This window comes from Gopherus flavomarginatus, chromosome 3 (assembly GCF_025201925.1).
Source record: "Gopherus flavomarginatus isolate rGopFla2 chromosome 3, rGopFla2.mat.asm, whole genome shotgun sequence".
NCBI lineage: Eukaryota > Metazoa > Chordata > Testudines > Testudinidae > Gopherus > Gopherus flavomarginatus.
In genome coordinates, this window is record NC_066619.1 from 265,955,611 (window position 1) to 265,983,541 (window position 27,931).

Consider the following 27,931-nt stretch of genomic DNA (forward strand, 5'->3'; position numbering starts at 1 on the left):
AGGGTAGAGTCTGAAAACAGGTCTTGAAGCTGCGTACACCATAAAAAGTCTAAAGGAAAAGAAAAACTTTGGGTTCTGACATGGACACAAGCTTGTGAGAAGAAAACATTTTATATGCAGCCAATATTCTCAACCTAAACAGATTTTAAACTCATTAAACATCTGATTCAAAACTGAAAAGAACTCTTTTATTGTCATCATGGCACAACACAACTCATTTTGAGATTATTACCTGATTTGAAGACATGTATTAAACACATAAGCAATGTGCCCAACTCTTGGCAATAGAAAGTGTGCTGCTGTTCATTCATGTCCACTTTCAACTGTTTTGTAGCAATGTCTTCCAACAGAATGCCCACTAATTGTAACAAGAACCTAAAAAAAATATCCCACACAACAGAGTCAGGAAAATAAACACATCAGCTTATATCCTATCTATCTGTCCCAACCAAGGTTTTTACTACTGAGTTAACAGGTTTCAGCAGGTTGACCTGAACCAAATACAATCCTGTTTAACAGTGCCTCACTTTAAAACTTTCCCCTTAAAGTTCTTCTTGCTGCCTCTACCACAAGGAAAAAATCTCAGCTCCAGCTTTCACTCATTTTCTAGCGTAAAAATTGATTAAAGCAGAGTATTTGCAATGTGTTTAAGGGTCCAGGTCTCAGTTATACAAAACCTCATCTGCCATCAAATCAAAGATGGTCACTGTTTCATTAATCACCATGCTTGCAATCAACATGAGTCAAACACCTAGAACCCTACCCAATGTGCTATATCTTTCCAAGAGACTAAGCCACTCACAACAGGCTTCCACCTTACACAAAATCTTTCCCATCCACCACCACGACAAGACAGACCCCAAGTCTTCATAACCAAAAAAGACTCCTCTTTCTCTATCAGCTATACATATTAAAGGGGGGAGGGATAGCTCATTGGTTTGAGCATTGGACTGCTACACCAGGGTTGTGAGTTCAATCCTTGAGGGGGCCACTGAGGTAACTGGGGTAAAAATCTGTTTGGGATTGGTCCTGCTTTGAGCAGGGGGGTTGGATTAGATGACTATGATTCTATGATTCCTAGCATAAGGCATCACTGTGGCCAAAGGAATATAGTCACTCAAATAAAGGCCATCAAGGAAAGCTAAAAAACCCCACACAACAACCTGAATCAGACTAACAATCCATCCCATAACCATTCCCCAATCCTTCTCTTAGGAAGTCTCAGATCCAGTAGGATTTCCAGTCCAAATGATACACCAAATCTCAACTCCTCCCTGCTCCTCCGAATTAATTTGTGGATAAAAACATCTTCTCATAAGGGTCTTAACCCTCACCTGGAGCAATAAAATCCTATCCTAATTCCTTCCCCCTGCAGTAGTACGGTATTTCCAACTCAACCACATCCAAAATCTCTCTTGAATTACTTTGCATAAGTCTCTCACCCTCAGCAGGCTCCAGATTACAACCTATCCTTTTAAAAAGAAAGCTGATCTTCCCCTCCCATCTTCTTCACTCTTTCACATGCACAGGAGGGGAAGTCACCTGACTCATCCCACCCATATGCCACTGAGGCAACTATGGAGAGTACAAGCTAAAGTAAGGGAGAAGGAAGAGTCAATTCCCAGGGTGAAATCCTGGTCCCACAGAAATCAGTGGTACTTTTCACCTCAGCATGGGGAAAGAAACCAAAACAGCCCAAAATTGTTAAACAAAAATACACACCTCCATCTTCTGTAATACATCCATCAGCAGCACATCCCATTCTATCCTTCAACCTTGCATTCAACCTTAAATCCACCCCCCTATGTCCATTTCAGGTAGCATCCAGGTAAATATAAATGTTATGTTTCCATATCACTTGTCACTCTTTTAATACTTCACCAAAAGTTTTTTAAAAAAACCTTATAGATTCAGAAGACAACATACCTAGAAAATGTCTCTTCAGGCAGATATTTAGCCTGTTTCAGCTCAATTTGTTCTTCAGGTGCGGGTACATTATTCTCCCCATCCCTTAGCCTGTTAATTGTTTGACATGACAATAAGTAAGGGGAGAAAGAAAGCTCTTGAATCCGAGATAGAACTATATCCTCTGTTGATTGTGAAATCAGAACTCTAAGGATAGCTAGGATACCAGATATCCATAACTGAACAGTGCTCACTGATGCCTAAAAAAAAGACAACATAAAACAGAAAAATGCAGCAGATTAAGAGATTAACAACTGCAATAATGTAATGGAGAACTGACAACATATTAGATCTTATAAAAAGATCACTCAAAGATGTTTGTTCAAAGAAGTGAACATATATGAGGTAAAGTTTTCTACCTTCTCTTCTGCCACTATCATGGCTCCCAAGAGCTGAATGCTGATGATAGCTCCTGGAAATCAGTTTGGCTCTGAGAGCACTCAATCCTGTGTGATCTGGGGAAGGTGTACTTCTGCAACACTTTTGTGAATACCGTTCTCACAAAAAACCTCCATACTTCCTAAAAAATTAAATACTAGGGGGGAATCTTGCTTTGTAACACCTTAATATTTCAACTAAAAAAAGGGTTTAAAATTCTGCATGAGAAAAGCAGATTTACCTATTCATAAACAGGACCCTACCAAACTCACAGTCCATTTTCATGGTCAATTTCATGGTTATTGGATTTTTCAGCTATTTAAATCTGAAATGTCATGGTGTTGTAATTGTAGGGGTCCTGACCCAAAAAGGAGTTGTGTGGGGGATGGGGATGTTGCAAGGTTATTGTAGGGGGTGTGTGGTACTACTACCCTTACTTCTACACTGCTGCTGGTGGTGGCACTGCCTTCAGAACTGGGTGGCCAGAGAGCAGCATCTGCTGGCCAGGAGCCCAGCTCTGAAGAGAGAGAGCTGCCGCCAACAGTACTGCAAAAATAAGGACGGCATGGTATGGTATTGCCTCCCTTATAGCCTTATTTCTATGCTGCTGCCTGAAGAGCTGGGCCCTCAGGCAGCAGCCGCCACTCTCTGGTGGCCCATCTCTGACAGTGGCAGTGCAGAAGTAAGGTGGCATGGTATGGCATTGCCACCTTTAATTCTGCACTGCTGTTGGCGGGGCACTGCCTTCGGAGCTGGGCGCCCAGCCAACAGCCACTGCTCTCCAGCCACCCAGCTATGAAGGCAGTGTAGAAGGGTGGCAATACAACAATCCTCCGTGCAACTCCCTTTTGGGTCACGACTGCCAACTTGAGAAACTCTGGTCTCCCCCATGAAATTGTTATAGTACACCTCTACCTCGATATAATGCTGTCCTCGGGAGACAAAAAAATCTTACCGCGTTATAGAAACCGCGTTATATCGAACTTGATTTGATCCGCTGGAGCACGCAGCCCGCCCCCAGCTCCCCTCGGAGCACTGCTTTACCGTGTTATATCTGAATTCGTGTTATATCAGGGTAGAGGTGTATAGGGTAAAAGCACACAGAAGACCAGAGTTCGTAGTCCGTGATGTGTTTTTCATAGCCGTGAATTTGGTAGGGTCCTATTCATAAACCAGGTTATGGAACTGCTCTTACATCAGGAGGCTCCGCATTCTTCACCATCGAATTACAAGTAAAATGACCTATCCAAAGGCAAACTAGTCCTCCTAGTGATTTCTTCTCTATTTCTGAACATGTTACCAAACTAATTTCAGCGGGATCTGGGAACAGAAATATACACATTGCAGAGGATTAAGAAAACACTCATTACTGTTTTGCCATATGAAAATGCTGAACTGTCTTGATAGACAGAGTGGAGGATAGTCAGAAATGTGTATTATAGAGCCACAAATGCGTTAAAGGCTTCAACATCAAACAGGTAGTGTAATCTCCTTCACTGGTCACTTACCATTGTACAGGGAGTAACAAACATACTTCTTAAAAGCATGTCCACTGGACGGAGGGATGAAGGAGCCAAAATTTCAAATAAAGTGTTCAATACTCCCAGAGCTTCATGGGAATCTATATGCATCTGTTCAAAAGAAAGGAACAAATTTTATATTCACCATTGAACACAACAGCAAAAACAAAGAACATCTCTGAATCTTGATTATTTTTGGTATGATACATGTATGTTTCCTATGCAATAATGCTGCACTTCAGTTTGATAACCAAGAGAGATTAGAAAACCCATAAGGGGTGAATGTTAAAAGCAGGTGCAGCCATTGCTATGTAGAACATGACAGACCTCAAGAAAGCTTAAGTTAAAAACTATAACAAAGTTTAGTGTGTGTATGTGTGTGTGTGTGTGTGTGTGTGTGTGCGCGCGCATGCACACATACACACACACTAAACTTTGTTATAGTTTTTAACTTAAGCTTTCTTGAGGTCTGTCGTTCATATAAGTATATGTATATGTATGTATCACTCACACACACACACACACACACACACACACACACACTCTATTTGGTCAACAATTGCCCAAAAGCTAATTATTTTTGTTTTGGCTCCATCTAAAAGCAATTGTGGTTACTGGGAAGGCACGCATTAAAAGGGTCATCAACTTGAAACCTGAGTTAGAAATCATTTCAGATAGTATGCCTGCCCCCCAAGTGCTAATTATGTCGTTTTAGTACCACATTTTCTTATTTTTTTTTTTTAAAAACACCTCTTCCATTTGCTATGAGAAAAACCCATCTAAAAAAGGGGAAATGATACTGACTATAAACAAAGAGCTGCCAAATGCTTAAAATAAATTAACTAGAAAAAATTGGGGAATAGACTGTCATAACCTCTATCCTCAATCTTACAAAATACTCTAAGGTGCACATTGAAGCTAATATTTAAGTGGTGATTCAGTACTCGGGGTAACAGGGAAGCTTAACGAAGTGTGCAAGTTTTCAGGATGAACGCAGTAAATGAAGTTGGTCTCTATCAGTATTCCATGCATGAGTGTGCATGCGTGCCATGCGCCCAAATCTGAAAATTGTAACAAGCAGTGTCTGTTGGCCCACACATGCACAGTAGTTCTCCTCATGCTCCAGACCAAGGGCATACCAGGCAGTGCAGGCCAATGCCCTGCCAGTTCTTCTCCTTACCACGAATCCAACAGAAGATCAAATGGGAAACTCTTCAACCTGTCATGACTTAAGTCAAAGACTAAAGTCAAAAAGGTGCTAATCAGGGAACTTCTATTCACTGATGATGCTGCCCTCAGACCCCACAATGGAGATCTACTACAAGAACTCATGGATCGCCTTTTCAAGTGCTTGTAAGGCATTTGCTCTCCTCATCAGCATTAAGAAAATGGTTGCGTTAGGACAGGAGGTTCCACAAGCTCCTTAAATCACCTTAAACGCAAACCACCTAAAAGTCGTCCAGAAGTTCAGCTACTCAAGTTCTACAGTGATCACCAACCTCTCATTGGATGAAAAACTAAGTGATCGCATTGGAAAGGCTGCCACCACCTTTAGCAGACTAACTAGAAGAGCATGGAAAAACTCAAAGCTTAACATCAACATCAAAATGCTAGTGTACCAAGCTTGCATCCTCTGCACTTATGTATGGTGAGGAAACATGGACAGCTTATGCTCATCAGCACAAAAAGTTAAACAGTTTCCACCTACACTGTTTATGCCCCATTGTAACCTGCCCCAAAAACACCCAGAGAACAACCGAGGTGCAGCACCCGTGTCCTTTTATTGTTTGTGTCCATTCCCACCACCTACTATTTACAAGTATTTACAGAGACCAACACTCTTGGAGATTACTAGCTTCCCAGCCAGCAGGAATCTAGAGCCCACACTCCTCCCTTTCCTGTCTCCCCTGCTTCCTGTCTCTTAGCCAGCTTTATAGGGCAGGCTGCTACTCAGGCCTGCAGGTGGATCCCCTCTGGTAATTAGGGCATGGCCCCTCAGCCAGCCCAACTAACCCTTTTTCCTCTGGAACAGGGCTAACAGGGGCCTGGCTTGTTTCTCCTAGTCAGCACCTGTTACACTCTTCCCCTCTTAAGAGGCATACGATCAGGCCATCCTCCTCGGCTCCCTATCCTTCCAGGCCGGCCCTCCCTCTGGGGTCCCTCAGTCTCTATATACTCTTCAGTTAACCTCACCACAGCCTCTATTGTCTCAGGATGGTGTCACCGCACTCAGACTAGTATTGTCTCGGGGAGGCTTTGTAACAACTGTTCCATGACCACACTGTCCATAATCTCCGCCGCGGTCCATATCTCGGGCTGTAGTCACCGGGTTCCCCAGTCCATTAGCCTCTGGGTAAAGGTGTGGGGCCGCATGGCAGCTGTCCAGTGAGCAGCTCGCAGCTTCTGCTGGTAGAGTTCAGCTGATAGGCCCACTCAGTCTAGAAAAGCAGCACGTACAGTCCCATAATCCTGGGCGTGTTCTTCACTCAGTGCCATATAGGCCACTTGAGCCTCTCCCCACCAGGTATGGCATGAGCCGAAGGGCCCAGATTGTCCTTTCCCACCCGGCGCCCGTGGCTACCTGCTCAAATGTCCCCGAGAATGCATCCGGGTCATCTGCCAGGCTCATCTTGCATAGTCCCCAGCCCGGGTGCCCTCACCTGCCGGAGGACTCACCAGCTGCTGTAGGAGCTGAGCTTGGGTGTTGGCCTGCTCCCTGATTAAGTCCTGCAGGTTTCTTTTTTGTTCCACCTGCCAGGTCAGGAAGGCCTGCTTCTCAGTCTGCTGGGACAAATGGACATTGACCAGGGCCTGCTGCATCTCCTCCAGCTGCTTCACCAGCCATTTTAGGGTCTCTTCCATCTCCAGGGCCGCCAACCACAGTTGCTGGCGTCAAATCCCGGACAAGCCCCCATGTGTAACCTGGCCCTCTCTGGCCTAGGACCCCAAAACACCCAGAGACCAATCGAGATGCAGCACCGGTGTCCTTTTATTGTTCCCACCACCTACTATTTACAAGTATTTACAGAGATCAACACTCTTGCAGATTATTAGCTTCCCAGCCAGCAGGGATCTAGAGTCCATGCTCCTCTCTTTCCTGTCTTCCCCTGCCCCACCCTTCCTGTCTCTTTGCCAGCTTTATAGGGCAGGCTGGCTACTCAGGCCTGCAGGTGGATCCCCTTTGGTAATTAGGGCATGGCCTCTCAGCCAGCCCAATTAACCCTTTTTCCTCTGGAACAGGGCTAACAGGAGCCTGACTTGTTTCTCCTAGCCAGCACCCTATTCCACGCATACTCCACACCAAATGACAAGATAAAGTCACCAATGCAAAGGACAAACTAACCAAGTGTGACAGCCCTGCTCAAGCAAAGACAACTGCGCTGGTTGGGCCATCTGCTTGGTTGGAAGATGTACGCATACCCAAGGACATACTATATGGGGAGCTATCAGAGGGAACAAGAACAGGGCGTCCCAAGCTTCACTATAAAAACACAGGCAAGCGAGATATGAAGGAACTGAGAACTGATCCTGACCGATGGGAAACCTTGGCAAGTGAGTGTAACAAGTAGTGCCACTGTCTCCCTCAGGGCATCAAAGTCCGTGACAGGAGCTGGCTCCTATAGCTTGAAGAGAAGAGAGCTTATAGGAAGCAAGCAGCTCCCATATATTTGCAACAACTGACAAAGATCATGCAAATCTCAGATTAGACTATTCAGTCACATGAGACATTGCAAACCGTCTACATCACAGGCTTCAATTCCCACCACCTCTCACAGATGAAAGGATGCCAACTAATATGACCTGAAGCAGAAGGGATGGAAAGAGGGTAGCAAAATACAGATAGGGACCATACATCTTGAAGCTCTTCCAGTTACACTTAAGTAATCTTCTTCTTCATTCCACATATGACAAGCAGAACTCAGATGTGACGACGCTAATGGCAACGACGCTTGAAGTACTACAGTTCCCACTGCTGCATTTACAGCAAAGGACTGAACTAGTGCATAATGTTTAGTGAATGTGTGAATGGAACTCCTGGTAGCTTCTCTGCATATGTCCAGTATTCATGCTTCCTGCAGGGATCCTGTAGAAGCAGCTTGTGCTCTGGCCGAGTGTACTCTCTACCCTGTCAGGTGGAGACAGATGCGCTAATTGGTAGCACGTGATGATGCATCCAAAAATCCATTTAGAGTTTCTGAGAGGATATAGTATCCTCACAACCTTTCTGTTATGGTGAGAAATGGCCTTGGTGATCTTCTTGTGAGTCTGGGTGGTCTACCTGCAAAGGACCAAACCTGTCTGACACCATGGGAGTGAAGTCTTCACTCTTCAGCAGTGGCATGGGGCTTTGGGAAAGAAACACTTAAGCAGATAGTTTGATTGACATGGAATTCAGAAATAACCTTTGGGAGGAATGTAAAACTGGAACATCTATCTACTGCAGATAGGAAGGCACTGATCACAGCTTTTACTGTCAGTGCAAAGCTATATTACTCCTGCAGTTAACACAGGCTGATAGGTTAGTTGTGAGCTCCCCCCTTTTTCCCTCCCATTCTTCTCACCATTTGTCTCTCTTAAACCTTGCTTTGGTTTATGTGCTGTGTCATTAAATTCCAGAACAGTCAGTGCTGCAGCTTCTGTCTCCAAACATTGATCTGCTGCTTTCTAGCTCATCATAGTGAGCTAAATGTAAAGATCTGAGTTTTGTTAAAGACAACTAGAATATCTGCACTGCTTGGAGAAGGCCAATCATGCTGAGCCCAGGTAGAGGAATGTCTCCATTTAGCTAGGTAGCAGGCCCTAGTTGAATCTTTCCTACTTTGAGGAGGATAGCTTGGACAGGTGCTGAACAAGAACGGTCTAATTCTGATGTCCCTCCAAACATCAGCCATGAGGATGAATGGGTCTGGATTGGCGTGTCTGATTCTTTCCCCTTCTTGATTTAGGAAAGCCAGGAAGGAGTGGACACTGATAGGCAGACAGATATTTTCTGAAAATCCACAGGAACCAAAATTGTCTGGGTAAGTTGCCTCATACGAAAAAGATTCATCATAACAGAGAGAGAGTCATTTTCAAGACCTATGGTAGCAGGGGAATGGGAGGAAAGGCATATCTGAGTTTGTCCCTCCATGACAACAAGAAAGCATTGCCCTGTGTGCTGTGACCTATAGCTCATCTGGAGCAATATAGGGGAAGTTTTTTATTCATTTGGAATGCGAAGAGATCTTCATGAGCTGTTCCCCAGAGTGAATATCTCACTCAGGACAGAGCTGTGTGTATTCCACTTCTGCACAGAAGTTTCTACTCAGGTTGTGCACTAAAGAGTTATGAGCATCCAGAAGGTATGCAGCTTGGATGGTGATGCAGTTTCTGATGCATCAGTTCCCAAGCCTTACTGCTTCTAGACAGAGGAGAAGAGATCTTGCTTCACCCTCTTTATGTAAGAGACAGTGGTGATGTTGTCTGACATTACTTGGATATACACTGAATGTATAAATGGGAAAAACTCCTGCTTGCTCTAAGTTCTAGTAGAAAGAAAAGCAGTCTGGCCTCCGATGGGGTCCAGGTACCTTGTCTGGTGTGGTTGTTCAGGAGAGCACCCCGATCCAGAAGGGATGCCTGTGTTACAATGGTGACACGGAGATAGGGAGTGTTGCAGAGGATGCCTACTCTGATTCATTCCAAATTCGACCACCAGATAAGAGAGGCAATGACCCTGGTGGGAACAGTCACTCTGGTGTTGATGTGATCCTTGTCTTGTGAGTAGACTGACTGAAGCCAGGCCTGCAAGTATCATAGATGAAGCCTGGAGAACAATGTCCACATAAGTGCACAAGGCCATAGGGCATAGAAGAGCAAGGCTTACGTTGACCATAGCACAAATTACTCACGGACCAAAGACTATCAGATTACTTATTAACTGAAATCTTTCCATGGGGAGGAAAGTTCTTGCTGAAATGGAGTCCAGTATCACCCCAATTAAGTTTAGAGTCTGTGTGGATGTTAAAATAGACTTTCTTTGTTCATGCAGACACCCAGTGATGCTAGAAAATGAAACAGGAACAAAGTTGCCAACCTGACCTCCTGGCTAGAGTGACCCACCAGGAGTCAATCGTCTCATCTGGGCTTCCACCATAAAGAAAACCTTTGTGAATACTCTGTGTCCTGTTGTTTGTCTAGAGGGAAGGACTCTGAAGTGGAAGTGTTCCTGACCCACTGAAAACCAATTGATGTTGGATAGATTAATATCTAACATGAAAATAAGCATCCTTCATACTGAGAGCTGTGAACCATGTCCCCTTCCGTAGGGAGAGGACTATCAATGCTAGAGTAACCATCTGAATGTAGGCTTTTGAAAAAAGATGTTTAATTGTTTAAAGTCCAGACTGGTCTCCACCTTATCTTTTTGGGGACTAAAATACAGGGAATAGAACATGCTCCCACGATACCAAGGGGACACTCATTCTATTGCCCCTCGTTGAAAAAGGGAGTCTGCCTCCTGTTGAAGAATCACCTAGTGAGAGTGGTTCCTGAAGATGGACCAGGAAGTGGGTTTGTGGGGAGGGAGGGTGAGAAACCTAGAAGTTATCCATCAAGAATATTCCAAGACCCAACTGTATGCTGTGACTGAGTCCCAATTGTAGGCAAAAAGCGAGAGATGGTCCCCACAGAGAAGGGAGGTAGAAGTGGATATAGAAGAAGCCCTTAGCAGATGGCTGGGAATGGGCAGAAGTCATGGTAGCAGAGGAGGCTGAACATTGAGGCCTCTGAACCCTCTGATGCTTAAGTAGAGCCTCATCTGGACACTGGTGGTACAACATCTGTAGAGGGGGTGGCTTTGGCCTATACACCTGTGTCTGATGTTTTCTCCTGGGGATTAGGGTGTAAATTCCCAGGGACCGTAGAGTCGACCTTGAGTCTTCCAACAAGTGTAGGGAGTCATCTATTTTCTTGTTAAACAAATCTGACTTGTCTAAAGAGAGGTTCTGTATGGTGCTCTAGACCTCCCTGAGTAGCCCCAAAGAGTGAAGCCAAGACTCACACCTCATAACTATGCCAGTGACCAAGCCACTGGATGCTGTGTCCACTGCATCCTCTACAGCTTAAAGAGAAGTCTTAGCCACTAACTTGTGCTCCTCTCTGAAGGACTAAAATTGGGCTTTGTCCCCAGAAGGAAGCTTGTCTTTAAAGTCATCCAGCCTGCCTGGAGTAACTGTTAAAATATTTCACTAACAAGGTCTGACAGTTAGGGATACAAATTTGCAGACTTGTAGAGGAAGACCTTTCCCTCTCTCTCCCCTCAAGAGGCCCAACCTCTTTGAGCCCTTGACAGCTGTGGTGGTCTTGGGAGGTTGTGATCATGCTCTCCCTATGGCTATGTGTACCATCAGGGAGTTTGGAGCTGGGTTGGAGAAAAGAAATTCAGTCCCTTTGGTGTGGATGAAATAGCATCTCTCAGGCCTCTTACACCTGAGGGCACAGGAGCTGGGGTATGCCAGACCACTATGGCTGGCTCCATGATGGCCTCATTACAAGGGAGCACCACGTTACTTGGACTTATAAGCAGCAGAACATTCACAAGCCAGTGCTGGGAATCCTGGAACTCCACCACTGATATCCCATTATGTGTCTCGTCTAAGCAATAGAGATGGTGTTGGTGATTGTTGCTCACAGAGAAGGAGCGAGGGCAGGAGACGTATTATTGAACCCCTGGGCACAGTCCCAGGCCATAAGGAGGCAGTCCTCAGTGCACAGAAAGAACAAGCTACACTATACTAGAAAACTAACTATGCTAATATAAAACTATTTGCAATAGCCATTTACAGGGCAACAAAGAGAAAATCTGGAGAAATCTGTGGACACAGATTATGACACAGGCCATGTGGTGGGTACGGAGAACAGGACAGGCGTCGGTCCATACTGCCTCTTATGCCATCGGTCTGGAGCACAAGAACTACTGCGCATGTACAGACCAACAGACACTGCTTGTTAAAATTTCCAGACTCACGCATAGCACACACGTGCATCCATGTGTGGAATACAACCAGGGACCAGCAATCAAATAATACACTGAGCTTCGTATGTTGGCCGCCTTCAGTTTGCACACAGATCTCAGGTTTGGGGACAAACTTATATGCAGCTCATGAGGTCTCCAACCCTGTAAATTACTCTGCACCAATGGACTTCAATGAGTCTCCCCACAGCAGCTGGGATCTGCCTAAGTGGAGTAATGTGCAATAAGGTCCAGACAATGTCAGTTTTGCCTGTGATCCAGGTCCTGACAACACTTAACTTCTCCCATATTCAGCTAAGTCATAAGATTTACATAAGTGCAGTTTGTCAGTTTAAGTTATTTAATAGAGAAAATAAAGACATCTAAAAATGTACCTTAAAAACATTAAAAATAAAGTTAAACAGGCCATTACAGGTGACCAAATCAGTTTCAAGTAAACAAATTTCATTACAGTTTTTATTTTGTTCATTAAAATAAGTTATAAAATAAGGTCATTGAACAACAACTATTATATTGGCTGATTATAATGCCAAACAATGACAACATTCTGTACGTAAAGAAAAAAGACTTGATACCATATAGTAAGCATGGTTAGCTGGATTAGCTATACAACAGAACAGTGGTCATGACTCTTAAAGCAGTTATGGATTTAACTCTAAGCTGAGATATATTAGAAGACACTACATATAGTTTATCTACAAATTAGTCTTTTGTGATTTTAAAATAACATTAATCTATAAGTACATATGAAATTACAGAGAAAATATTCATCATTATCAGCCCTATTAAGAATAAATGGGATGCCTTATCTTGAACGCTATATTTACAAAGTCTTTCATATATACAAACCTATTTTAGTAGAATAGTTTCCAGTATTATATTTACTTGCAGACTGTAGGCACACAGTCATGCTTCATGTAATAAAAGCAAAATTGATATGTAAGAATAAAATCAAAGTTGGATACTAACCTGTTGTTTTGCTAACATTGGGAGAATTATATCTGCTATCTGTCGGGACAATCTTTTCCATTTGTCTTCATTCTCTTTGTGGCACTGTTGCAGTACTAGGATGAACATCTCCAGCACCTGAAGAAAATATCCCAACCCACCCCAAAAAAAACCAAACACATTTTCACTTTAGAAAATGGCATATTTAAATAATACAGTTGAGGGAGGGAATAGTTAATAAAACTATCATTTTCCCCCAAACCAAAAAGTTATGCAAGGTGTTTCACAAAGATGATTTAAGATCATCTTAAAATATCATATATATACTGTTCTCCTGCTTCACCTCACCTCTCAAGTAACAGAGTAAGAGACAGTATTCCTACTCTGCTCCACTTAGATATTTTTACACATACACGCATACAAGAAATAAAACTACATAAATCCAGAAGAAGAAATGAAATATAGGTCTATAACAATAGCAAAAAATTCACTTCAGGCTAGAATTTATAAAAAGAATAAGTTTCTCTCTCAGATATGGTCTTTTATGATGGCCAAAATACCTGGTATTTCCCAGATCTTTTAAACAAAAAAAAGCAAAATTTTCTGTGCTTTGCAAAGCCAAAATTTACAAGTGATTAGTCCAATAGTGGGAAGAATAGAGTATGAGATGAAATGCACGGGGAATGGGAAGAAAAGCAAAACATTGGTAGTTGACAAGTAAAAGTCTTCATATATCAGAAGGGTATCTGTATTTGCTCCTGTTTTAATGAAAGGAAGAATCGAAATGGGACATATATTAAAAATTTGATCTTGTCAGCTGTTCTATCTGAACGGAACTCTGAACTCATTCAAGTCAATGGAGTTCTGCACAGACACAGTCTGCTTGCGTAGAGCAGTTAGCAAGATCAGGTCCTAATACTGGCTAGTCCAGATCTTTGCTAGAAACTCCTGTACTCTACATAACACTAAAGGTTAAAAATAACCTACATGTGAATACATAGTTAATATCAGATAATGTCAGAACACATTATGTGAATAACAGTTGAATGTCATATAAAATAGTGTTTGGACACATTTTTTGACGACTAGTTATGTAAAACTATAAATTCACTATCAACAGATATGCCTCCGATGAAGTGGCTATTCATCCACGAAAGCTCATGCTCCAATACGTCTGTTAGTTTTTAAGGTGCCACAGGACTCTTTGCTGCTATCAACCTATAAAATTTTAGTTGCAGAAATGAATTTCAGTCTGAACTTTGACACACATAACATCCAAATTTCTAGCAAATCTTATTTTTGAACTAAATTGGAAGAAAAAAAAGTTGCCTCTTCAATTGTACTCAAAAAAGGCAAATTCCTTACATTAACACACACGAGAGCAGCATTCCACAACTGGATGAAGTTCAATAAAAAAGTATTACACTTATGTTAAGTGTCTGGAATAAGCAAAAAGATTCAAGATCACTTCTTTCACAAGCACTTTTATGCTTTTTTCCTCTCTCCTCCAAACACCTGAAACGTCTTCTCTGTAGTTCTCTATACAACCTCTACACTGTTCTCCAAAATATTCTTCAAGACCCATCTAGGCTATTGATAAAATGACATTTAACAATGGCTAGGCGAATAGTCATAAGTTACTGTTTTTCAGTTGTCTTTAGTTATATCTTATAAAAAGTAAATGACTAGCAATCTAGTTGTCTCCATAAAAAGCTATGTAACTAAGCATTCCTATGATTGTTACTAAGGATAAGATTATGCCATGGAGGTCATGGATTGTGTGACTTTCAGAGACCTCCATGACATTTTTTACTTCAGCCCTAGGGTGGCAGGGCCCGAGCTGTTAGCCAGCAAGGATCACCTGGAGCTCTGAGGAGCCGCCATGAGCAGCCTGGAGCTTTGAGCCACTGGAGCCCTGGAGCTGATGGCCACTGCAGTGGCAGGTGCTGGAAATTCCCCACCCCACAGTGGGGCTCAAGCTCTCTTCCTCCCCCCACTGGGCTTCAGTCATCCTCCCCGGGAACCCTTCTCTCCCCTCATTATTTTTAGTAAAAGCCACAGACTGGTCACGTGAATTTTTGTTTATTGTCCGTGACCTGTCTGTGACTTTTACTAAAAATAACTGACAAAATCTTAGCCTTAATTACCTATGCACTCTCTCCCCCATTTCCTCCTATTGGCCAGTTTAACAAATAATTCACATTATAAAACATACACAGGCAAACTAATCTGTCAATTTATCTTACCTGATGATACTGGATAAGTCTTAGTAGCATTGACACCACCACCTCTTTTTGTGTTTCCAGTTCTTTTCCAGCATCAGCTTTATTTGTTCCTCGTAATACAAAGAGGTCATGGACAATGGGTTGCAGAGCTGGTATAGCTAAAATTAAGATGTTTCATATTTCAGTATTAAATGCAGGTTATTTTTGAATAGTACAGAAAGATTCTAACTCCCAGCAATTTTACTGCTGAAACCTAGCACTTAAATTGCAATGTTTATATGAATACTTGCGGAAAACTTAAGTCATTTCCACATCTCTTGTTCCTTCATCCCTACTGAAGCAGAGTCTAAGTCACAGTTCGAGACAGATGACCATTACCCCTCCTTCAGGATTTTACACATTTTTCAAAAGACATGCCTTTCTCAGTAAAAACCTATGCGTCTCTTATACCAAAAGTTCTGGAATAAGGAAAGGTTTCCAATGTTTTTTTTTCCAAAAGGAAGGTAAATAAAGCAAATATCAAAATAGATTCGTCAAAACCTTTCAAAAATACAGCTCTGTTAATCTACTATTTAAATAATTAACAAGCCCTTAATAATATAATTATGTTGCTATTAAATACTGTTTAGCCACCATTTTCATTATTATTTTACTTTTAAAATTAGACAGAAAATTCCTGAAGACTCTCATTACAAGCAGAAATTTTGTCACGGTTGTAGCATACAAAGTAATTTTTTCTGATTTTATATACCCTTACACACACAGGGAACATTCAGAGGGGAGGGATAGCTCGGGGGGAGCATTGGCCTGCTAAACTCAGTGTTGAGAGTTCAATCCTTGAGCGGGCCATTTAGGGATATGGGGCAAAAATCTGTCTGGGGATTGGTCCTGCTTTCAGCAGGGGGTTGGACTAGATGACCTCGTGAGGTCCCTTCCAACCCTGATATTCTATGAAAATTAGAAATCAGACATTTAGATCAAAATCTAACTCTGCTTTTTTCTGTGCTAGCAATGTATTGTATAAAGGTAGCAGAAGAGTGTTATGTTGCCATGTTAAGTATCAATTCAGCAATATCCTTGTAACAAACTGGTAACCGCAAATTTAAAGCAACAATTTTTTTTCATCATACCAATTTTTAAGTCAAACATTTTATGAGAAAGCAAGGGACAGATATCACTGGATAGAACCAGGCAGACAGTATACAATCTTACCTAAACAGCTCAAGCAACATACTTAATTTACAGCTTGTCTTCTACTCAAATTTCTTAATTTCTCTGAACAAAAATAGCCAATTATGCATAATTGTGGAAATGGGATAAATAATATTTTCTGTCAGGAGTAGATTCGTACCTTTGTACTAGTTTAATATGTGAAAAATGTAGTTTGAAAAAATACAAGAAAACAATACAAGTGTCTTCTGGGCTGATCAACGTGAGACCAGCATTCCTTAGCACAGCACTGTATATTTTTTTTAGTATATTGCAAACTGTTAGCAGTTTCACTGTTTTGGTTTTTAAGTTACCATGTGTAACAGCTTTCCTTCCACTGGCCATGATACCATCACACAGCTGAATAATCTTAGGAATTCCAATTATCTGTTTGGAGTGATATCGCTCATAAGACAATAATACCAAGAAGAAAAAGATATTCGGGATAATTGCCTCGGATTCCCTGGAACAAAAGAAAAATGTCAATACACATTACCTTCTCTTTATTAAACATACAGGTCAGTTCTATTCAACAGAAAAATGATCTGCTTATGTTTCATGGAAAATTCATGAACATACTCTTCTGCTTCTGTATAGTATTTCTGTTCCCCATTTTTTACTACAAGACGTTATTTCGAAGTTTTTATTGAATTTCTCAATATAAGCTCACTTAATAAAGTTTTTGTTCATATGAATTAGAACTAATGCAAATCAAGGATTACAATTCAGAAAAGCCTCATTATGAAGGATTTCTTTCATGAAAACAAGATCTGTTTAAACAGCTGTAAAGGTTAAACAGCAGAAACACTGAAACGCCCTTCGGATCATGTTTATATAAACATCAAGTGTGCAAGGTGCTTCACAAAGCAGCAGGAAGACCCTGTGCTGAGGAGCTTATAACCTGATAGCCAACATGTAGATGAAGACTGGAGGATGAGATATAATACAAAGCAAGCAAAGTGAAGTTTATACCATAATTCCACTTAGCTGTGATTTTTTTTTTTTTTAAAGACTGGTTAGTGTTTATTCTTATTTTGTTAAGAGTTGACTCAGATTCAGAATTTAAGGCCAGAAGCGAGGGATTGGCAGGGGACTGAATTTTGTAGGCTTAAAGAAAGAAATCTTTTAAGGTAAGATTTGAAGGAGAAGATTGAGGCATCACACTTTTAGGTGGGGATTAAACTGACTAATTAAGAAACAGATGCTGCTTGCACGCAATGTTCCTATTAAAAACACGCGAAGGGGGAAAAATAGCTAAAAATTGTTTGCAACTAGGAGGTGAAAATTGCAATATATTGTAATACACTGGTTTTGAAGATCTACCAACTAATTATAAATGAGCGCAAGGTGCCATTTTTAAAAAAAGTTCTCTTAAATAATTAAAAAATGTAAAAAGGGGACGTTACAATCTTCACGGACAGTTTAACAAAATGGAAAAAAATATGGATTACAAGCTACCATATGTATGCATAACAAAAGCTGATGTCTTATCAAAGCTGTAGGGAAAACTGCAGTACTTAAACTAGTTACTATTAATTAACCACTCTGCTTAGAATAATAATGATCATCTGTTGTCTTATTATCCACTTAGGCAGTAACCAGCATTCCTAATCTACGTCAAACTGGAACTCCTGCTGAACAATCACAATGGAATGGCAGTTCACAAACAAAGCATCATTTGGAGACAACAGTGATATTTTTAAAATTCGTTATGGAAAGCAATGGCAGAAAGCAATAAAACATGCATTAAGAGAAGGCACTTTGGAGGCATCCTGTCTTCAGGCACCAAAACAGGGCATAAATAGCCTAGTGATACATGCTGTGGAGTAGCTTAATACTGTTACAGCATGTCCCATTTATTTTAACTGCTTTTTTCAAAATGAATTTAGAGGAGTTCATAGTACAAAAATAAATAGATACTAACATAATGATTCTTTGCTTATTTTCTTCTCTCTACTATTCTGAGTATATTTGTTAGTTTATATTTTTATTAAAATCCAACGTTTTAAAGCTTCCCTATACTCGAGACATCCCCTACTCCCTTCCTTCCTACCTCTCCATTCAAAAGTAGCATGTGGCTCAAGAAAACACACACACAGCTCTCATTTCCCACTAAAAATCTAAACAACATTCCCAATGTTGTTTTTTCAATCTAAAATTAATGTTAAGTGACTGCTGAGCCAAAACCTGTCAATAAACAGTTTTCACTCCCAGAATGCATGGATCCAGGGACTCCCCCAAATTACAGATTCCCTGAGAGAGAGAGAGAGAGAGAGAGAGAGAGAGCGCGTGTGTGTGTGTGTGTTTCACAATACAGGAGAAGTAGTACAAGTTAATATAGATTAGGGTTATATTTCTTGCACTTTGCTCCCCAACTCCTTCCATTACATAGTGCCCAAACCCCTTGAAGAAGGTACCATGGGATTAGGGCAGTGGTTCCCAAACTTTGACAACCTGTGAACCCCTTTCACTAAAATGTCAAGTCTTGCAAACCCCCTCCTAAAAATGAATATTTCCAGGGATTTATAAAAGCAGTAATCTTGGAAATAAATAATTTGTTTTTATGACATGCTTATTACACGCTATGTTATTAATTATTACAATATTTTTATTACATTATGAAAACGGCAACACTCTTCCAAGTTCTCACTTTCGTAGCTTGTATCACGTTGAATAAGCCTGTTATAAGACAAGGCTCCTATGTTTCATCAAAGACTATCAGATGTGAAACAGCATTAAGGTGTTTAAGAAGCCAACTCAAAGAGGTCCTTCTACACAAGCATTCAGGTCCCAAGCAGTCCAGGCAAACAATGCATGTTCCAACAAAGCTTAAAACTGTTCATAATAATTTTAAAAACAATACTAGCTGCCTATTTAATTTAAAAACAGCAAAAAATATCCACGTCCCTTTCCATTTCCTATAAGGAATCTTGAAGTTTAAATCTCCTCAGTGTGATAGCTATGCTTGCTTTCATCTGCTTAGCTCTTGGAAGTCCAGGGGCTCCGGGCTGCTGGCCCCGTGCTGCCCAGGGTCCCTAGGGACAGCTCTGTCCGCCACTGAGAATTTTTTTCCCCCCAAGAACCCCCTGTAACATTTTACGAACCCCCGTTTTGGAACCACTGGATTAGGGGAATGGGAAACATGACCTAGAATGGAATTCTCCTCCTTTGGTGGACAGACACTACTTTTTGGATGGATGTAAATGGAAATGTGTGGCCTTAAAGGATGTCAGAACTAATCACTGTACGTTTTTGGAAAGATAGACATAATAAGGGTAGTGGGACAAGGAGATAGTTTAAAGCTGCTAGTTATTTCCTCTAGATCCACTCCCTCTCTTAAACAGACATGCCAAAGAATCAGTAAAATTCTACAAGTGATATTAACCCAAACTCTTCTATTGACCTGTGTGACTGTAGCCCATAATTCTACTATAGAAAAGAGATTTTGTGTGTCTGATTTTACCTGAACTGTCCCACTTCAATGTATTCAAACTGCTTTAGCACAAATCCAATAAACACCTGCAAAAAGGATAAAAATAAGTATTAAGAGGTGTACACATTAAGAGTGGCATAACATTGTCAATATTAATTTCTCATCTAAAACTAAATTGGCAGATGAAGATTTAAAAGTACATCTATGGGTAAACAGATGAAAAGCACTGAGTCCCACGCTTTGCTACAATATGTTCTGAAGTGTTTCCTATGGCTAGGGTCCTAGCAAATTCATGGTCCATTCTGGTTAATTTCACGGCCACAGGATTTTAAAAATAGTAAATTTCATGATTTCAGCTATTTAAATCTGAAATTTCACAGTGCTGTAATTGTAGGGATCCTGACCCAAAAAGGTGTTTGGAAAGTGGGGGAGGGATCATGAGGTTATTGTAGGAGGGACTGCGGTACTGCTACCCTTCTGCACTGCTGCTGGTGGGGCGCTGCCTTCAGAGTTGGGCAGCTGGAGAGCAGCAGCAGCTGCTGGCCGGGAGCCCAACTCTGAAGGCAGAGCCACCGCCAGCAGAAGCACAGAAGTAAGAATGGGATGGGATGGTATTGCCACCCTTACTTCTACACTGCTGCTGGCAAAGCGCAGCCTTCAGAGCTGGGCGTCTGGCTAACAGCTGCTGCTCTCTGGCTGCCCAGCTCTGAAGCGTAGAAATAAGGGTGGCAAAACCACGATGCCCCTTAAATAATCTTGTGACCCACCTGCAACTCACTTTTGGGTCAAGATCCCCAATTTGAGAAACACTGTTCTCCCCCATGAAATCTGTATAGTTTAGGGTAAAAGCACACAAAAGACCAGATTTCATAGTCCATGACGCGTTTTTCCATGGCCGTGAATTTGGTAGGGCCCTACCTATGGCTAAGGCTGCAATTTATTCAAGGAGGTCACAGATTGTGAGACTTCAGCCACCTCCAGCTAGGAGCTGCAGGTCCCCTGCTGCTGCTGGCAGACAGACCTCCTGCAGCTCCCGGACGCCAGCAGTGGCGGGGCGGGGGGGGAACCCTGCAACTCCCTGCCACTCAGGGCAGCACAGGGACCGCAGTCACTTCCCACTGCCCTGGGCAGCAGGTTGGACTCCTGAGTTTGGAGTCACCAGCGGAGAGGGACCCTGCAGCTCCCAGCACACCCGCATCTGCCCAGGCTCCTCATTTTATGATGGATATTTTTAGTAAACGTCAGGGACAGCTCACGGGCATCCATGAATATTTCATTATTGCCCGTGGCCTGTTCGTGACGTCTACTAAAAACATTGATGACAAAATCTTAGTCTTACCTACGGCAATACATGAATGCTTAGAAGAGAATTTGTGTCTGTGTTGCAACTTTACAGTTTACATACATTTACATGACAGCATTAAATATTTCATACAAAAATCTAGCATTTATGAAATGTTATGGATGAGAAATCAAACTGAAATTAGGAAATGCAGATTTGATATTGAAACTTCATATTTAACTTTGATCCCTTGTACTGATGCATCAAAGTAAGCTTTTTCTTTCATATATAAATTTTATTCCTGGATGAATTCTGCGACAAAAAATTAAGAATTAGGCAAAATTCTGCATATTTTATTCATCAAAATAACACAATATAATCACGCCAGTTTCAATTATTTTGGGTAATTTATTTCAAAATACCTGTCAGCAAATATGTCTGTATCAATACAGACCCAAGTTTGAGAACTCCATATCTAACTTGTACACTGAATAAGTAGGGATCCTCTGGAAATAAAATTACTCTGGATTCTCACTGGTGTAAAGGTGCAGAATTTGCCCCTATCAGTGTAGTAAAGATATTTTCAGTTTTCAAAGGATACTTCAAGCCTTCTGATGTCTCTGGGGTGCCTCATATGAGAAGTAGGGAAAGGTAGAGCACTGTCTACCTCCACCAGTCAGCCTCCACCCCAAAGCCCACTTTGCCGCCAGCATTTATAATAGTGTTAAATATATTAAAGTGTTTTTAAATTTATAAGGGGGGAGGGGGTCACATTCAGAGGTTTGCTGTGTGAAAGGGGTCACCAGTACAAAAGTTTGAGAACCACTGAGTTAGAGGGTGATTAATAACTGCTAGTGGGTATAAAACTTGCAGATTCATGCCCACGGATCCCCATTAAGTATGCTTCAGAAAAAATTCTCAAGTTGATAATATATGCAAATAGCAGCCAGGCAGATAATCTACAATTTAATCTGTTCTCACAATGGCAAGTATTGGGAACATAAATTAAGATCTCTCTCTTTGTCTACTTTGATTAAGTAGTAATCAGAATGATTCTGACAACCAAACCATCTTTTCCCTATTTGTAATTATAACATATTCCTGTTTAATAATCTTCATTGTAATAAAATTGTTTGGCAGTGAGATAGGCTATTACATTTCCAAATGAAGTTTTGATAATTTGGAAACTATTATTTCTAAATGAATGGTTTTGTGGATTTAAACATTCACCCATATGCTACAACCAAAAAATAAAAAACTAACCTAACTAGAAATATATCACGATCTTCATAGCCCTTCAGAGTCAAATACAATTTCTGTAATTTCAATTTTAAATCACAGTTCTCATTTATGGTGGTATGAGTAGGATAAAGAAGGTCATTATTTTTACAATAAAAGATTTTAGCTTGGCAATGTCCCTCTAAGAACTAGAGTTCTCTAATCTGATATAAACTGACCAAAATGAGAATACAGTGTGACTAACCTGATCGGAATCTAGAAGACAGTAGTTAACCCGTAGCTGAACCAGCTGTGCTAGGAGATCTAAAACCTGCCTCTGTAGTTGTACCGACGTTGTTGTAGTATATTGCTTTAAAGCTTTTATAACAAGGGGTTCAAACAAGCGAATGTGATTGTGAATAGCATTCTATGAAAAGAAAAAAGTTTAAAGCCACATATTGTCTACATGAGATTCCAGTTCAAAAACAAATAGTTAAAAATACAACTTCATGTGGATAAAAGATAAATCTCTCCCCTCCTTTCATTTTACTCTTTAAGTACGTAATTTAAATACCTTGTCAGCACGATGTTTTGTTACACTTGTAAGGCTAGTTTTCAGTTGCGTAGAAACTTTCTGCAGCACATCAAACCATCTATCAAAATAAAAAAAATTAAAACAAAGGGATACCTTTGAGAAAATTCTTACATGCACACTCTCTACTAATATTTTAAGTTACCTAATATTAGCTTTGTAATAGGGCTTGATTGCTTCAAGTATTTTAGTAAGCTCAGAGAAAATTAGAAAGTAAAAATTCCCTTTGCTTCAAGTATTTTAGTAACCAGATAATTGGAGAGTACAAATTCACTGGAACATCTACTGTATAGCAAGGATAGAAGCAATGCAAACTTCCGCACATTGTCCTACTAATATATTTGTAGCCTGACTACCTGCAGACTTGAGAGGAGAATTTAGTCTCCATTCCTTTGCCTCTCTTAAGACTCTCAACATGAATGCCAATTAGTGAAAAATAAAGAGAGTTTAAAACAGTAGTATTAATATTAATATTTATAAATATTAACATTGTCTTCTAAATATAGATACATACAAAGGCTATATTTTTGCATGAAATTTATTTTCCACTTTGCTTTGAGAAGCACTTTTGTTGTATCCAGAATATAGTATTGTACCAGAGATCAAATTAGTAAAGACAAGGTAAATTATGTTATTTCAAAAGAATATAAAAGAAAAATTCCTGCTATTGACAATTGAACAATATATTATAATTTCAATATGTAAGCGACTTCAATAATTTAAAACTTCACCAACAACCCTGTTCAGAACTTCTAATGAAGTTATGATTTATTGTTTCCAGCTAGAATGTTTTGATTAACTTTATGAAAGTCAACACACTATACCACATACAGGGGAAAAACAATAACAGTTACCCTGAAGCATCATGTTCCGGCTCTGCCTGTACCATGTTCCTTAGACTCGCATCAGCAAGTGCCTGTGTAAAGTGTGTATAAGGGGCCATGAAGCAGTAATGATAAAGACCAGGCCTCAAATTAGAAGAGCCTAAACGCTGGGCTTTGCCTTGAGATTTGCTGGGGTTTGAAGATAAGCCATCATATTGAGATGCCAAGTTCGTGCCAAATAAAGTCTTCAGCAACTAAGGAAAGATGTGAAAAAAATTAACATTTCTGAAACCACGCGACTTCAATGCCTACCCTCCCAAAAAGCATTCTATGAATGAGGCTGTCAAATGGTAGTCTAACATGTGCCAACTGTGGGTCATGGACTCAAATGCTATTTCTGGTTCTTTCCCCTTTGTAAACTCAGGAGCCTTAAAAACACAGAAACAATACACTAAACACTTTTAGTTCCTATAGACACGGACAGAAGTTACAAAAATTCCCATGGCATCTTCAAAACAATATAGTGACCTGCTAAAGCAAGCCCCACCCTTGGAATTAAAGCAATATTTTGCCCAGGCTAAATAAAATCTTTTCAGGCTGATACAGACCGCTGATAGGCTTCCAAGCTAAGCTCAGTCTTCCAAGGCTGGAACAGGCAATTGCTTAAACTAAGATCCCAGACTGATTCAATCTTTCAGTACTAGAGAAAGCTTTACAGGGCCAGCATAGCATGGGAAAAGGGTTGGCGCAGCTTACTTCCCCCATTCAGCAAAGGGGGAAGAGGAGGACTGAACTGAGAGACTCTGCCAGACTCAGGGCTTGGCTACACTACAGAGTTGCAGCGCTGGTGAGGGGGTTACAGCGCTGCAACTTAGAATGTGGCCACACTTGCAAAGCATGGCCAGCGCTGCAATTCCCTGGTTGCAGCGCTGGCTGTACACTCGGTTGAGCCTCGGGTGTAGGGATTCCAGCACTGGTGATCCAGCGCTGGTCAGCAAGTGTGGACACCCACCAGTGCTTTTATTGACCTCCGTGGTATAAGGAGATATCCCAGCATACCTTAGAAGCCTCTCTGGTAATCATGCACACTCCACTGCCCTGGGCTCAGCTGACCCCTCCTTTAAATGCCCTGGGAATTTTAAAAATCCCCTTCCTGTTTGCTCAGCCAGGTGTGCAGTGCAATCAATCATTCAATCAATCAGCGACCATGCCTCCACACCCCAAACGAGCCCCAGCATGGAACAATTCCAAGCTGCAGGATCTCATCAGTGTTTGGGGTGAGGAGGCTGTGCAAGCACAGCTGCGCTCCAGAAGGAGAAATTATGATACCTATGGGCAGATATCGCAGTCCTTGCTGAAAAGGGGCCATGAACGGGATGCATTGCAGTGCAGGGTCAAAATAAAAGAGCTGAGGAGTGTTTACTGCAAAGCCCGTGAGGGAAATCGCCGCTCAGGAGCTGCCCCAACAACCTGCCGTTTTTACAAGGAGCTGGATGCCATACTTGGGTGTGACCCCACTGCCAATCCGAGGACCACGATGGAGAGTTCAGAGCAGGGAGAAGTGGGGGAGGGTGTAGAGGAAGCCAACAGTGAGGCTACTGGCGTGGAGGGAGACACCCCGGAGTCCCAGGAGGCATGCAGCCAGGAGCTCTTCTCAAGCCAGGAGGAGGCTAGCCAGTCGCAGCAGCTGGAAGTTGCTGGTGAGGAAGAAACTGAGGAGCGTGCTCGGGGTAAGCAGATTTTTATGTTTTGGGAGAGGAAGGTTTGGGTTATGGCTTCCTGCATGCATGCCTAAACGTGGAATAGCCCATTGATTTGCTCTATCACGTCTCTGTAATCTGCCTCGGTAATCTCTTGAAAAGTTGCAGCCAGAGCGTGCGCAGTGTGCTTTCTCAAGTTTATCGGGAGAGCCACTGTGGTCCTTGTCCCGGTCAGGCTAACTCGTCCGATCCACTGTGCAGCGAGGGGTGGGCGGACCATGGCTGCACACAGGCAAGCTGCATAGGGGCCAGGGCAGAATCCACATTGCTGTAGAAGACCCTCCCTCTCTTCCCAGGTAACACGCAGCAGTGATATATCTGGCAGTAGGAAACCCTGTTGAGAATTTAGGGATACTTGAGTGCAGGGCGCCAGTTTCGCGGCCCCCCCCCCAGCGCCGCGGTGCGTTCCGGTCTCCCCACCCCCTTCCCAGCAGGCAGGCAGCCAGCCCCGCGGTGCGCTCCGGTCTCCCTCCCCCCCCTTCACAGCACGTAGGTAGCCCCGCGGTGCGCTCCGGTCTCCCCTCTCCCTTCCCAGCAGGCATCCAGTCCCACGGTGCGCTCCGGTCTTCCACCCCCCCTTCCCAGCACGTAGCTAGCCCCGCGGTGCGCTCCAGTCTCCCCCCCCTCCCAGCACGTAGCTAGCCCCGCGGTGCGCTCCGGTCTTCCCCCACCCCCCTCCCAGCACGTAGCTAGCCCCGCGGTGCGCTCCGGTCTTCCCCCACCCCCCTCCCAGCAGGCATCCAGCCCCGCGGTGCGCTCCGGTCTCCCCCCCACCCCACTTCCCAGCACGCAGCTAGCCCCGCGGTGCGCTCCGGTGTTCCCCCACCCTTCCCAGCAAGCAGCCAGCACAGCTGTGCGTTTCCCCCCCCTCACCAGCAGGCCGGCAGTTACGCGGACCCCCCCCCGCCAGCAGCTCACCACCTTCCTGTTCACTACTGTCCCCTGTGCAGGACACCAGCTACCTCCTGTACCCAGTGCAGATAAACCCCAGTGACCCATTGGTCAATTCCCCGTCCCAGGTGCACTCGGGGCAGAAACACTCACCCCATCGCTCACCATGACTTTCAGCTTCCCTGGCCTCTCTGTGTTATGTGAGGTATGTGGGAAGGATGCTACAAAAAGTCTAAAAACTCCTTCACTGTGTGATAATAAACAATGTAGCCTCTGTGTATTACATGGTTCTATCTTTGTTTTTTCTAGTGACCTTGACTAATGCAGCCGGATCACCAGCTTCACGTCGCTTGCAGAACTTGAGAAGAAATCCCAGAAAATCAAAAGAATTGATCAAAGCAGTTATGAATCACTACAACAGAGAAAGTAGGAAGACGCAGGAATGGAGAGAGAAAATGTATGAATGGAGAGAGAAAATGTATGACTGGAGGCAAACAGAAAGCAGGAGAAAGGAATTGTCTGCCAAAAAAACCTCAAAGCAGATGATAAGCCTCCTGGCTCGCCAAACTGAGTCTTTTGAGTCTCTCGTAGCAATGCAGGCAGATATGTACCGTGGTAACCCACAGCCCTCCCAAAGCTCTCTTTCTTGTTCCCCAGTATTTGCACAAAACACCTTTCTCCAGCAGCCAGTTTCTTATTACCTCCAACTGCCCCCAACACCTCTACGATCACCTACCAGCCCTGATAACTATAACTCTTACCCTGTGCACTCCACCCCCATTACCCTGCAGCATAGTAATCCTGAAGTGCAGCAGACATTGAACAGTAATCAAAACAGAACATATTCAAACCTCTGAATGTACAGTCCACCACCCTAACCCCCCTGGCCTTTTATGTACTGTACTTTGAATAAAGGATTTTATGGCTTTTACAATACGTTTTATTATTGCAGGAAGTGGTAAATATTGTACCCCAAGGTAGAACAAAGCACAGCAAAGGCACCAAACATTACTGTTGGCTCTCAGCATCAAATTGCTCCCTTAAAGCATCCCTAATCCTTGAAGCCCTTTCCTGGGCCTCCCTAGTAGCCCTGCTCTCTGGCTGTGCAAATTCATCCTCTAGGCGTCGAACCTCGGAGGTCCATTCCTCAATGAATCTTTCACCCTTCCCTTCACAAATATTATGGAGGGTACAGCACGCGGATATAACAGCGGAGATGCTGCTTTCCCCCAAATCTAGCTTCCCATAAAGACACCTCCAGCGGGCTTTCAAACGGCCAAAAGCACACTCCACAGTCATTCTGCACCGGCTCAGCCTGTAGTTGAACTGGTCCTTGCTCCTGTCAAGCTTCCCTGTATACGGCTTCATGAGCCATGGCATTAAGGGGTAAGCGGGGTCTCCAAGGATCACAGTGGGCATTTCGACGTCCCCTACTGTGATCTTGCGGTCTGGGAAAAAAGTCCCGGCCCTCAGCCTCCTGAACAGGGAACTGTTCCGAAAGATGCGTGCATCGTGCACCTTTCCAGGCCATCCTGAGTAAATGTCAGTGAAACGCCCACGGTGATCCACAAGCGCTTGCAGAACCACAGAGAAATACCCCTTGCAATTAACGTACTCTGATGCCACGTGGGGTGGTGACAGAATAGGAATATGCGTCCCATCTATCGCCCCT

General features: G+C 42.6%; 1 protein-coding gene across 9 annotated transcripts in view; it reads right to left on the bottom strand.

Annotated features, from left to right (window-relative positions):
* HTT (huntingtin) overlaps positions 1-27,931 on the bottom strand; it is a 232,497-nt gene that overhangs the window by 111,402 nt on the left and 93,164 nt on the right. For all 9 annotated transcript variants that reach the window (XR_007773556.1, XR_007773557.1, XM_050947253.1 and 6 more), the window contains 10 exons: positions 23,639-23,862; positions 22,767-22,845; positions 22,458-22,619; positions 19,723-19,778; positions 16,574-16,722; positions 15,072-15,208; positions 12,847-12,963; positions 3,852-3,974; positions 1,927-2,165; positions 233-375 (listed from right to left, as the gene is read on the bottom strand). Coding sequence is in view for 7 of the 9 variants with exons in the window: in XM_050947253.1 (XP_050803210.1) it covers positions 233-375; positions 1,927-2,165; positions 3,852-3,974; positions 12,847-12,963; positions 15,072-15,208; positions 16,574-16,722; positions 19,723-19,778; positions 22,458-22,619; positions 22,767-22,845; positions 23,639-23,862 (1,429 nt within the window). In the remaining 2 variants the exon portion in view is untranslated. The remainder of the gene's footprint in view (positions 1-232; positions 376-1,926; positions 2,166-3,851; positions 3,975-12,846; positions 12,964-15,071; positions 15,209-16,573; positions 16,723-19,722; positions 19,779-22,457; positions 22,620-22,766; positions 22,846-23,638; positions 23,863-27,931) is intronic.